The following is a 13,263-nucleotide window of genomic DNA, read 5'->3' as shown; positions in this document are numbered from 1 at the left end:
TCCCAATTATAATCGGACAAAAAACACAGGAATTAAATATTTTATGAGTGTGAATGTTGTCTGTCTATCTGTGTTGGCCCTGCGATGAGGTGGCGACTTGTCCGGGGTGTATCCCGCCTTCCGCCCGGATGCAGCTGAGACAGGCTCCAAAAAAGGGACAAGCGGTAGGAAATGGATGGATGGATGGATGGATGGATATACAAATGGACGGGATTTTAGATAATAAAACGCGTAGGCTTTATTATTGTCCTACTTTGTACTAGGAATCAATGTGATGTCCTATTGTTTCATTTTTTGAAAAAAGATCAGTGTTAAAAAAAAAAAAGTAGGTCGCGTCGTCTTTAATCAATCTTACGTGTGAATCCACTGACGTGTGCATTTGTTCTCCCCACATGACTCATCTATAAACTGAATCAGTGCTTCCTCTCGTTGGTTAACGGTTAGCTACTATTGACGCCCTCTGCCATTACTGTCCAATCAGCGAGGGGATTGGAATATTGACAGCCAGCCCCAGCCAATCAAATGTCAGTGTGCGGCGTGCCCCAATGTGAACAATAAACAAACACGGAAGTAAGCCATTAACTTTCGGGCAATGAAGAATGTAGAAGTCGGTTGCGACATTTTATGAAAAATACGTACATGTACTGTTTGTCAGGCTTTAGTTCCGTCGTCTGGAGGTTTAGCTTGTATCGCTACGAGGAGGAGGGGGAAGAACTCAACACCAACCTGCGCTTCCTGAACCGAAGCCGCGCTCGGTAACTTTAAACCTCCGGCTCGCACAGTGTCACCAGCACCGAACAACACTACCGGGAGCCTCCCTGCCACAGCCGCATTTGGTCAACGTCCCGCGGCGATGTCCCTGGTCGACTCCAGCCAGCAGTGGTTCCCCACCAGTGTCCAGGTAACGGTGCACCAGGCTCGGAACCTCCGCGCCAAGGGCAAACATGACAGCAACGACGCCTACGCCATCATCCAGGTGGCCAAAGACAAGTTTTCCACCTCGGTGGTGGAGAAGAGCAAGGCCCCGATATGGAAGGAGGAGGCTTCCTTCGACTTGCCTCTCTTCCACCCGGGCAACGTCGAGCGCTGCACGCTGTACCTCGTCGTCATGCACAGAGTCCATGGCGGACTCGACAAGTTCCTGGGCCAAGCGGTGGTCAACTTACTAGACCTGCACGAAAACACGGCTCGTCATAAGCCAGCGTAAGTGATAACGCCATTATCAGTGTATAAAGGGTCTTTCCTAACGCTGCAGAAGGTGGGACCGATATTATTGCTCATCAGTCAGGTGCATCAATCATACTTGCCAACCTTGAGACCTCCGAATTCGGGGGGGGGGGGTCAAGTATTTATTTTTTATTTATATATATATATATATATATATATATATATATATATATATATATATATATATATATATATATATATATATGGATGATGTTTGACAAGAAATTATCGAGTTCGAGCCCATTTTCGAATCCTCTTATCGAACCGATTCCTTATCGATTCTCTTATCAAATCCAGATAGGTTGTTGTATATGGAAAAAACACAATATGTGGTTTGACAAAAGCTCACTTTTATTTTATACGAAAAAAATAAAATTAAAAAAATAAATAAATATTGACTGTTACCCCCCTAAAAAAATAAAAAAAATAAATATTGACTGTTGTTACCCAAAGTATATTAAGTGGGATTTTTCAGAAAAACAAATATATACAGTAACACAAAAACAACCTGTCTCTGTGATCACTATAGGTGAATATGCCTTGAGGCGTAGACTGAGCTACGCCATTTCCTGTGATGTTCCACAGGGCATTTCTTGTGGGACGGCATTTGTTCCCAGGGATTCGAATAAAGAACCAACTCTTTTTCTTTACTATAGTGGCCTCGATAACGGGAACCGGTTCTCAAAAAGGGATTCGAGTCTATGGAATCGGTTCTTTTCTTATCGAACGGTTCTTTTCTTATCGAACAACCGGGAGAACCGGTTTCAAACATCATCCCTATCGGAGAAGTCTGATCTACAAAATTTGCAGGCAGCATACCCCTTCCCCTTCGAGCTGTCCTGGATGAACTGAAATTATTTTTTCAATCATTTTGGAACTTGCAAGAGTGCTTCTTCTTACTCGTCGTCGCCATGTCTCTTCTTCGTTCTTCTGCTTCGACTCTGTTAATGTTTTTGGACATTACTACTTGCCGTAGTTTTGAAGCAATGCATGATGGGAATCCGGATGTTGTGTGTCAGTGTATTAACGTGCCGGCTGGAATAAACTCACGCTGAGAAATAGCTCCGTGCCTGCCTACTTTATGGGTTATAGATAAACCTATGGATAACGGAGACATATATACCGTATTTTTCGGACTATAAGTCGTGGGTGCGACTCATACTCAGGAGCGACTTATGTGTGAAATTATTAACACATTACCGTAAAATATCAAATAATATTATTTAGCTCATTCACGTAAGAGACTAGACGTATAAGATTTCATGGGATTTAGCGATTAGAAGTGACAGATTGTTTGGTAAACGTATAGCATGTTCTATATGTTATAGTTATTTGAATGACTCTTACCATTATATGTTACGTTAACATACCAGGCACGTTCTCAGTTGGTTATTTATGCGTCATATAACGTACACTTTTTCAGCCTGTTGTTCACTATTCTTTATTTATTTTAAATTGCCTTTCAAATGTCTATTCTTGGTGTTGGGTTTTATCAAATAGATTTCCCCCAAAAATGTGACTTATACTCCAGTGCGACTTATATATGTTTTTTTCCTCCTTTTTATGCATTTTCGGCCGGTGCGACTTATACTCCGGAGTGACTTATAGTCCGAAAAATACGGTAATAGTCTCCTTTTCAGGTGAGAGAGGATGCTAAAGGCAGTGCCTTTAAGGCTTGCCCCCAATATTGTTGTCCGGGTGGAAATCGGGAGAAATTCGGGAGAATGGTTGCCCCGGGAGATTTTCGGGAGGGGCACTGAAATTCGGGAGTCTCCCGGAAAAATCGGGAGGGTTGGCAAGTATGGCATCAATGCAGAACTCCATTGAACAAAAAAAAACAACAATTTCTCTCACCTATTTGTTTGGTTTTGATAAGCAACATATTGTGTGTTTACAATCTATTGGTGACATTTTCCAATTACTCTCCTTTGGGTTTTTAATGCAGAGACTAGAGAGTCACAATAACCCACAGTGTTGGCGCTAGGAATCTTCAAAATGGGGTCCCAGGGACCCCATCAAGTCATAAAAATGGGGTTCCACAGTACATTTTTGGGGTCCCACTTTTTTGTAACCGTTTTGAAAACAAATGAGAAATGTATGCATTATCCTGTTGTATCCCACATTGTGTTTTGGAAAAAGGTTGTCATAAACGTTACTTAATTCATTAAAAAAACAACAGAAAAGAAAACAAATGCAGTATTTTTGATCGATAAAACTTTCGGCGAATCGAAATTTAAGAAACTGTATCGGAAAGTTCATTACTTTGAAGTCGACCGACAGTAAATAATTAATAATTTGACCCGGCAAATATACCGTATTTTCCGGACCATAGGGTGTACCGGATTATAAGGTGCACTGCAGATGAGTGGTCTATTTTTTATTATTTTTCATATATTAGGCGCACCGGATTATAGGGCGCATTAAAGGAGTCATATTATTATTATTTTTTCTAAATTTAAAACACTTCCTTGTGGTCTACATAACAGGTAGCATGTGGTTCTTTGGTCAAAATGTTGCATAGATTATGTTTTACAGATCATCTTCAAGACGCTTTCTGACAGTCGCTTCAGGATGCGCCGTTTTGTGGGCGGTCTTATTTACGTGGCTCACCTTCGGCAGCGTCTTCTCCCCGTCATCTTTGTTGTAGCGGTGTAGCGTGCAAGGATGGTAGCGGAAGAAGTGTCAAAAGATGGAGCTAACTGTTTGAATGACATTCAGACTTTACTTAAATCAACAACGGAGCAGCATCTCCTCATCCGGAAACAACCACACCGGAAATGTGTCCCGTTAAAAAAAACTTCTGACCGGAACTCTAATAACTAAAGTTCCTTGGGTGACTAATGTAAACTGACTACACCGGTATGTTTTAGCGCTTTCATGATGAGTTTACTGACAGATATAAGTAAGAACTTTACACTACTTTATATTAGAAATGGTACTAAAACATTTACTACTAAAACATTTTGATTGATTTTTGAGCGCAGTGTGTAATGTTCTATATTTTCAATGGAACATTTAAAATGTTGGTGTTGTTTACTTGAGACTTATCTCTTATGTTTTTGACTGCCATCTACTGGTCACACTTATAATTACACCCTGTACCAAATAAAATAGTGTAGCGTCCCGGAAGAGTTGGTACTGCAGGGAATTCTGGGTATTTGTTCTGTAGTGTTAATGTTGTGTTGCGGTGCAAATATTCTCCTAAAATGTGTTTGTCATTGTTGTATTGTGTGGTTTCACAATATGGCACATATTTATGACTGTGTTGGCGTTGTTTATACGGCCACCTTTAGTGTGACATGTACGGCTGTTGAGTAAGAAGGCCCTTCATTCTTGGGTACACGGGATGTTTAAAATCAATATGGTAAGTAAAATTGGCTATGATCATACATATTGACAGATTTCCTTGTCATCGTCTATTTAAGACCGGTATCACCCCTTCCAACGCTTCAAAAGCATTGAAGTGGGTAAGCTCAACTCTATAGCCCGGATAATACAGTAAACACTGGCGGAAATCGGTAACAAAAATAAAAATCGCGTCCCCAGCGTGGACTTCCGGAATTTCGAGTCCTTTCTGATTTCAATGCGTAAAAAGACACAAAATGCAACATTGATACATGTCCTTTTAAAACTGACTTCGAAAACAACGTTATAAAATAGTTGTATTTGTAAACTGGGACAACGTTGTTGGTTGGAAAATGACCTAATTTAAATCGTCAAATCAATCAGAACCCAGAAGTATTCTCAGCCTGGATTTGAATATTGCTAATTGTGAGGCTTGTCTCAGATATTCTGAAAGCCTATTGCAACTTTTAGGAGCATAATAGTGAAATACATCCCGACCATGTTTGGTCCTGTCTATGGGCACCGGCAAGAGACCACTCACTGAGGTTCTCAGAGCCCGAGATGGGTCATATGGTTCTAATGTTTCAGGGATGTACTTTGGCATAGGACCTTGAAAAAACTTTTACATAAGGAGAGCTGTTTTAAAGTCTATTATCTGAGCAACAGTAACCCAGTGCAGTGACCTAAGCACTGGACTATTATGTATTTCCTGGTTTTAGTCAAGACTCGAGCAGCAGCAGTCTGGATGTACTGCAGCTGCTTTACAGATTGTTTAGAGAGCCCAGTGAGAATCCCAAATGCAGTTTTATTATGAAAATGCCATACAGGAACATTGTTTTACTTGAATGACCTACATTTATTTGTTTAAAAACCTGGTAACAGTTTTAGCGGAAGTACAATCTGGGTGTAATTTAAAGGGAGATTTGCGAGCCAGCATACCAATCTCCAATCTCCAATCTCCATAAATTGCGATATTAATATGCAACTACCGTATTCATGATTAATGCAATACTTTTTTGTGATTAATCACATGAGTTAACTCATTATTTTTGACAGACCTAATATTTAGTGTAAATTTCGGACTATAAGCCGCTACTTTTTTCCCAATTTTTGAACCGTGTGGCTTATAGGACTGTGCAGTTAATTTCTGAATTTTTCTTCGCTGATAAAAATATATGGCGCCATCTTTTGGACAAGTTCACTCACTGCGTATTCTGCAGTGTCCTTCCATTTACGGGTAGTGCTTTTATTTTTTTCAACCGGAGTGCCATTTAATCTTCTAGCAGTCCATAGCGTTGCCACTCGTATGGATTATTCATTCATCACTCCAAGCAACGTTAGATTTACAGTATAACTAAAACTTTTTATACTCACTAAACCATCCCATGTGTTATGTCTGTGGGAGTGTTTTCATGCATATTTGTACGTGCAATCGTAATGTAATGATGTTAGCGTCGTTAGCAATAGCTAATATGTTAACACATTTACAAGTGTCTGTGTTAGCATTATTAACTTACAACAGCATTCTATTCACAAATTCCTCAGTAAACTCGCCAAGATGTCATCGTGGAGTTATTGAGTCTGTTTCACTGATTGGAGAGCTAGCTTCTGCAGCTAGTGTGTTCATGATGATGGCTTTGGTTTTGTTTGATCAGCTGTTTTACTGCCGTGTTACAGACACCATTTGCAAACATGTAATGTATGATGTATGTAAATAAGCATTTACCAAATCTTTCTGCGTAAATAACTAATTTCTCAACATATATATCTGTGGCTTATAGTCCTTTGTGTCTAATATATGGAAAACTTGTTTTTTCTTTCTAAAATTTAGTGGGTGCGGTTAATATACCAGTGTGCTGTCATGTGGAAAATACGTTACATTTAGGCTATAGCTCATGTGCTAACCAGTAGCTACAGTAAGTATGTTCAGTCCAGTCTAAGCAATAGCACATGGCTAATTGCACTTTTGTTGTTTTTACAAAACAAGTTTTCAATTGTCTTGTCTCTATCAGTTGTGTGTTCTCTTTGTGACAAACCTAGCTGATGTCTGGTTCAGAGCTCATATGTTGGTGTAAAAGCTTGTTTGTTTGAAGTAGGCTCACCCTAAAATCAATGTCTCACATTGTTGCTGGCAATTCTGCACATTCTTCCCAGCCATTAACTCAGCGCGCTATCCTTTCACACCCTGATGTCTTAGATGACAATTGCAGTTTGTTGTCAACATGGGTGTAACATTGAAGCATACACACACCCTCTCACAGTATGTATTATCAAGAGACTCCCATTCACTGTGTGACCTTCTTATTTTTCAGAAGACCTTTTGTAAATGCTGATCACTTCATTGTTGGAATTAGCAATGGTTCTTTTGGTTACAGCGACATATATTTTTGTTGTTCTAGGACAAGTTGTGTCTATTTTGTTTCTGTACTACAATTGAACTGCCAACTCTCCTTAAATGCTCTACTTGCTTTGTTTTGAGGACAGTCCAAATTGCAGGGTGGCTATTGGATCGTTTGACCTTGAGGTTGACTGTATTAGATTGCTCCCATGACATGACATGCTGACACGGGGTGTGTGACTAAGAACTTTTTTTTCCAGCTGGGAAAGTTTTACTGTTGCCTCTAATAACATACGACTGTTTTATGGAGTTAAGGTCATGGGATTGCTAATGTTTTTTTAAACCCATGCATTCAATTATGTTGGCTTATAAATAAGCAAAAGGGTACATTTACAATATGTTATAATAATTTGGGTGTCCTCAAAGTCCCTTTTAACCATCTGCACAAACCTTTGAAATTAATCATAATTTTTGCATATGTGCGAACTAGGGCTGGGCAGTATGACCCCAAATTCATGTCACGGTATAAATTGAATCCCTTAACGGTAACAGTATATATCGCAGTATAAATGTCACAGTGTACAACTTATAAGGGAAGTGTTTCTTGAATGGGTTTTGTAGTCTCCTAGCAACTCTCAATTGAATAAAAAAAACAGAAAAAGCAAAGATATAATGTAATTTTTCAAGAGCGCCTTTATTCCGCCCACAAAGCCTTTTAAATAAGAATTAGTTATCAATTCAGTATACCTAGAAGTTATTTTTTAAAATGTTATCTCTTTAAAGGTATAAAAGTGCTATACAAGTACAACCCATTTACCATTTTAAAACATGCTGTACAAATGCATATCCTCTCAAAATATGCCTTATAATAGTCACAAACTGGATGATACAGTTTTTAATCAGGATACAATTTAAAAAATGTGTTAAAAGGCTTCATGGAATAAGAAATGCAAATGATGCATGTGTTTGGAAATGGATGACTGACTCAAACATTTTAGAATGATGTTTGCATCCGTAAATAAGCTAAGTCAATTTACAATCTTTAATAGATTGTGTTTCATCCCCTCCAAGTTGTTTAAAATAGGTACAGTAGAAGTATAAAGTGTCAGGCAGCTGAAGGAACTATTATTCATTTACTGTGGGAATGTCAGAGAAAAACACTAGTGGTTGTGGTGTTGTCTTGTTTGTCCATCCCAGGCCACCGTAGGTCACGTGAAGTGCGTCACCAGAGCTGCTAATGTTAGCAAAGTTAGCTTATGCGTGTTAAACTGGAGACGGTTGAAATAAATGAGTCATGCTCAGCATCCGTATTAACATGACATGATGTTACAGTTGAGGACTACAGCCTACAGCCACCTGGCAAAGTTTGTGCCCCCAGATCCGTTTCACTATACCGCATTGAGGCAGCGCTTTTCTCGCTTTTGGATCTGCCCATACATGACCTCTTTTATGCAGTTTGAAAGCCACAGCCGAATAAAAGAAACACAGACAGACGTAGCAATTTCTCTATGATGGCAAAGTTATTGTGTTCATTTTCATTTACTGTTTGATCGATTGCCTTAGAACAGGTTGAAACGAAAAACTGGAAAATGTCATGTATCATGTTATAATTGTATGCATGTTCAAAATAATCTCAAACCATATACCATTACTACTATTGACCAAGTTCTGGGATTGTATAAAATAATTTTATGGCATTTTTCTGCTCAAAATCTAACGTTTTAAACCCGGACTATGTCCAAATCAGGGATGTAGAACCGTTTTTTTTTCGACTAGCTCTTCTCCGCCGATCTATGAAAAAAATCCGAACCATTTGTTTGACCTGGTTTGGTTGTTCGAGTTAGGTTTTTTCTTTTTTTCTTTGTGTTACCAATCGGTTTTCAACATAGGGTCCTATGACTTTCGTGTTAATGGTGCAGCGGACAGAATTTACTATTAACTGCGGAAATGATGATGACTGAAATGCTGTCTTTTTAAAGAGAAAGAACGTTTGTCTGGGGTAATCCTGCTTACTACCTCCTCACTAACATTCAGGAGTGACATATATTCACTAAATCATCCACTCCCATTAAAACTTTACTAAAAAGTTATACAATGTAAAAGGTAAATGATCTGCATCGGATAACAAATGACAACATGTCTGGAAAAAAAATACAAAAGTATCAGTCTTCTTACCGCCGTATTTTTGGTATTATAAGGCAAAGTTAAAATCCTTAAATTTTCTCAAAATTCGACAGTGCGCCTATTGTACTGATTAATTCTGGTTGTGCTTACTGATCCCGAAGCAATTTTATTTGATGCATGGTTTAATGGTAAGTGTGAGCAGTAAATGGCAGTCACATAAGAGATACGTGTGGCCTGCAGGCTGACGCCTGTTCAATAAATAACTCAAGCAAGTACAGGTTAGTTAGCAAGCAAGTCCAAAACTCTGTTTCATTGAGAATATAGAACATTACACACGTCACTCAAAAAGCTGTCAAAATGTCACTTTGGTAAGCTACGAAGTCGCTTGATGGATTGTCGCAGCATTACGGCTATCGTAGTCTTAGACGTGCTGTGCTCCAACATATAAATATTATTATGGTGTGTGTATAAGGGCCCCAAGATGTCACCTATTAGGAGACATATTATCTGGTGTTTTCTTTTGACCTATTATGCAAAACCAACTTTTTTACCTATTAGTTCCTGCTGATGTGTACTTGGGATCTGCATGAGTCCCGAAAATGTGCGCAGGTTCGCCATTGAAGCCTGTGCCGTAGTCAATAACCTCCTTTTCTATCCTCTTGCTGTGGGCATTCATCCTCCGCTGTTGCCATTTCTAGTATAATGTACAGTTCTAACTTATATCTGTCAGTAGACTTGCTCTGGAAGCACTAAACAGTGTCAGCACAACAAAAGATGACAGGGAGAAGACACTGTCGAATTGGAGCAACATAGATAAGACCACCCCTAAAATGGCGCACCCTGAATAGACCGTCAGAAAGTGGCTTGATGATTGTCTGTAAAACATAATCTATGCAACATTTTGACAAAATAACCACAATTACATGTTATACAGACCACAAATAAATGTTTTAAATGTAGAAAAAAATTAATCATAACCCCTTTAATGCTCCTTACAATCACGGTTGATGATTATCTGCTTCCGTGGGTTACTGGTCAACCAGCCCAGCTATGATATTTTGTTTGCTTAACAAACACGCCAAATTCTTTGTGTTTCTGAATTAAAATCTTACTCAGAATAATCATTTAATGAAGAAAACCTTACATGTTTAGACTACTACTAAGATACTAAGTTTTGAAACGGTGTAATTTGGATTTTTAACAACTATGTTCATTTATTTGTCCCTCTACATGTTCAAGTTAATGCATTGGATATATCAAATTACATTTTGTTCATTATTTGTCTCAAAGAAGAGAAAACCTGACTTGCAGGAACGGCGAGAGCGTGCAAAAAAGGCACGGCTTTGTAAGAATAGCGCATGAACACCCTCTCATCAGCTGATGTAACAAAGCATTGTGTCTTTAAACCAACTGAGGGCATGATGTGCCGCAATTGACGCGGGCAAGATGCCTGGAAGGAACAGCAGGCAATTTGTTGATAAGCTTCAGAAAAGTCGTTGGCAAATTCTGCCCTTCGTGATTTTCCCTCTGGCACAGAAGTTTAGCTTTTTTTTGTCTGTTTGTTAATTTTTTTCTTAATAAGTTATGGATACATTATGGCATTTTAGGCAGAAGGGTCTTTAGACGTCTACGTTGTCTAATTATAGCAATGTTGTTGATTATGGCAACAAATAATAATCAAGATTATTTTGATTAATATTGGAATCACGATTAATTACACTATTATTCATTAATTTTAAAACATGAGTATTTATTGTACCACCAAAACTCAGCTTTAAATATAGTTTAAAAAAAAAAAACCTGGATATAAATTAGTAACAAATAAACCACAAGCAAAATAATAAAAACACAACATTTAAATAACAATAGCAATATAAAAAACAATAGTATTCAGTTTTTTTACTTTTTACACATATTTTAAAACCGTAGTGTGCTTTTTGTGTAAGATGACATTTTATAAAATGTTTTTTAGTTAAATGCAAAACTCACATTTATTGGTGCAATACATCTTTGTAGAATTTAGTTTGTAAATGTGTCAGTAAGTGCTTTAAGTAAATTATAGTTGTGTAAGGTACTTTTTTAAAAACCTTTATTTTGTTAACGCAGTCAGACTGGGTGTGGCGCACCACACTATTATTGTGAAAGGGGAAGTGTGCTCTGCTGTTGTTCTCAGCTTGACAACTAAAGAGGCGACGAACTTTAGGCCGTTAAAAAAAGAGAGAGGGTCTCTCATGTTGCGACCACTGACGTTACATAGATGATTTTGTCCACAACACCACAAGCAGATGAGATGTGTTGTGGGTGTTGGGATTGTTCTTTTGTTTAGCTTTGTAGTTTAGTTGCTGTTTCAAATGACCGTCTCGACATTGTTTAGTTCAGGACCGGGTGGTTTAATGTGTCGGGTATGAATGAGCGCTGCTGGACACATTATTTTCCCAAACAAATGTTTCCTCTCCTAACAATGACAACATTTCACTAACATTTATGTTAGTTTCCCTGATATTATTTTGCGTTTATCAGCCTCTTTCGTTTTATTGGCCAATATGTAACTCCGTCTGCGGTTACGTGAATGCGGCCTTGCTTTTTGGTTGAATTTAGTGATTATTGATTAGACATACTAGCATTGTCTCAAATAAAAAGAAGCAACCTTGGTGAGATCTCTAACTTCTCATAAAAATGCTCTTTTTTCGCTCATTCGCTCCCAATCTGTTTCACCGCCACAAGCTCTGGAATTTGCATGCGCGTTGCGCGGCCAATTGGTTAATTATCTAGGCCAAATAGCCCGTGTTTGCTATCTTTGAATGTATAGTCTGCTGCAACAACATGACGGCAAATTGTTAGTTGCTTCTCTGGGACTGCTTTTTTGTGTTTGCATGCACTTCCTTCTTGTACGTGTCGACCAGACCACAGTGAGTGACAGGCTTGAACATCAAACAAATTCCTCGGCCCGACGAGCAATTTATATTCAATATAATTGGTAATTATGAAGAACATGGATGCTTTAAAGTAGCCATTGCTTAAAGTGACTGTTTGCAACCTTCCTCCAGGGCGCTAACTTTCAAAAGTGTTTTAAGCAGTATATCCTGCCCGCTTTCGGCTATGAGTACGATCACCACGGCCCACATAACACGCACACGCATTAGCTTTTAGAATGTGTAAGTGTCGATATATCACTTTCTACAACAATGTATTTTATTATAGTGTGTCTATATAGAAAACCCACTGCAAACAGTGATTTTTATGAACTTAAACTTCTCCCAAAGACTGTGGCAAATCTAAATAAATTATTTTAATGGGTGATTTTAACATTAATTGGAACGTAAAGAAGGACCGACAACTCTTCAACATATTAGTGATTATTTTAACTTAACGCAAATTAAAAAAACAACCAGAATAACACATCACTCTGAGAGTCTAATAGACCTGTTATTAACTAACCATGCTGAGAGAAAAAAAAATAGGTGACAGATTAGAAATACAAGTTGATAATGAGTTAATTCAAGAGAATTAGCAACTGAATTTACCTTTTTCTTTTTCAACTCTGTCAATGAAATAAATGTTTAGTCCGTCGGAAATTGCCTGTAAGTCGATTGATCCAGCACAGTTGTTAGAACAAATAACTGATCTGGAAGTGGCAAACAAGTCTGTGAGACCTTCGAAGGCCAAAGATGCCTATGGCCTTGACACACTTCTTAAGAGTAGGAAGAAGCAGATCTTATTTAATCCTACTTTGTGAACACTTGTAGTTTGAACAGTTTTTTAAACTGAATCATATTGGTGCTTTGATTCATTTGCTTAATCCATTCCATAATTTAATTCCACATACGGATATGGTAAAGGTTTTAAGTGTTGTACGTGCATACAAATGTTCTAAATTAGATTTTCCTCTAAGGTTATATTTCTGCTCTTTTGTTGTACATTCTTTAGCCATTTGTAAATGCACCAGATTGTTGAATTTCAATATTTGTGATTCAATAAATAAAGGGTTTGTATGTTCTCTATATCCAACATTCTATAATTCTAATTTATCTTTTTTTTTTTAACACCATTAGTGAATGAAGCGCACATTTGTTAATGTGTCCACATATTTCTACACAATAACTCCGATATGGTAACACTAGTGCGCAGTAGAGAATATGAAGAGATTTTTGGTCCAGAACATATTTTACCTTATTCATTATTGGCACGTTTCTTGCTACTTTGTTGTATATTTTTTACATGAGGTTTCC

General features: G+C 38.0%; 1 protein-coding gene across 4 annotated transcripts in view; it reads left to right on the top strand.

The window, feature by feature from the left end:
* The first annotated feature begins 552 nt into the window (after positions 1–552).
* rab11fip1a (RAB11 family interacting protein 1 (class I) a) overlaps positions 553–13,263 on the top strand; it is a 37,995-nt gene continuing 25,284 nt past the window's right edge. For 3 of the 4 annotated variants that reach the window (XM_062051419.1, XM_062051418.1, XM_062051417.1), the window contains exon 1: positions 553–1,203. In XM_062051419.1, the coding sequence (XP_061907403.1) occupies positions 854–1,203 (350 nt within the window). In that variant the 5' untranslated portion in view covers positions 553–853. The remainder of the gene's footprint in view (positions 1,204–13,263) is intronic. The other variant, XM_062051421.1, reaches the window with a different exon arrangement.

Source organism: Entelurus aequoreus, linkage group LG06 (genome assembly GCF_033978785.1).
Source record: "Entelurus aequoreus isolate RoL-2023_Sb linkage group LG06, RoL_Eaeq_v1.1, whole genome shotgun sequence".
Lineage (NCBI taxonomy): Eukaryota > Metazoa > Chordata > Actinopteri > Syngnathiformes > Syngnathidae > Entelurus > Entelurus aequoreus.
The sequence above is the reverse complement of the archived record's forward strand: the minus strand, read 5'-3'. Positions and strand labels throughout refer to the sequence as shown.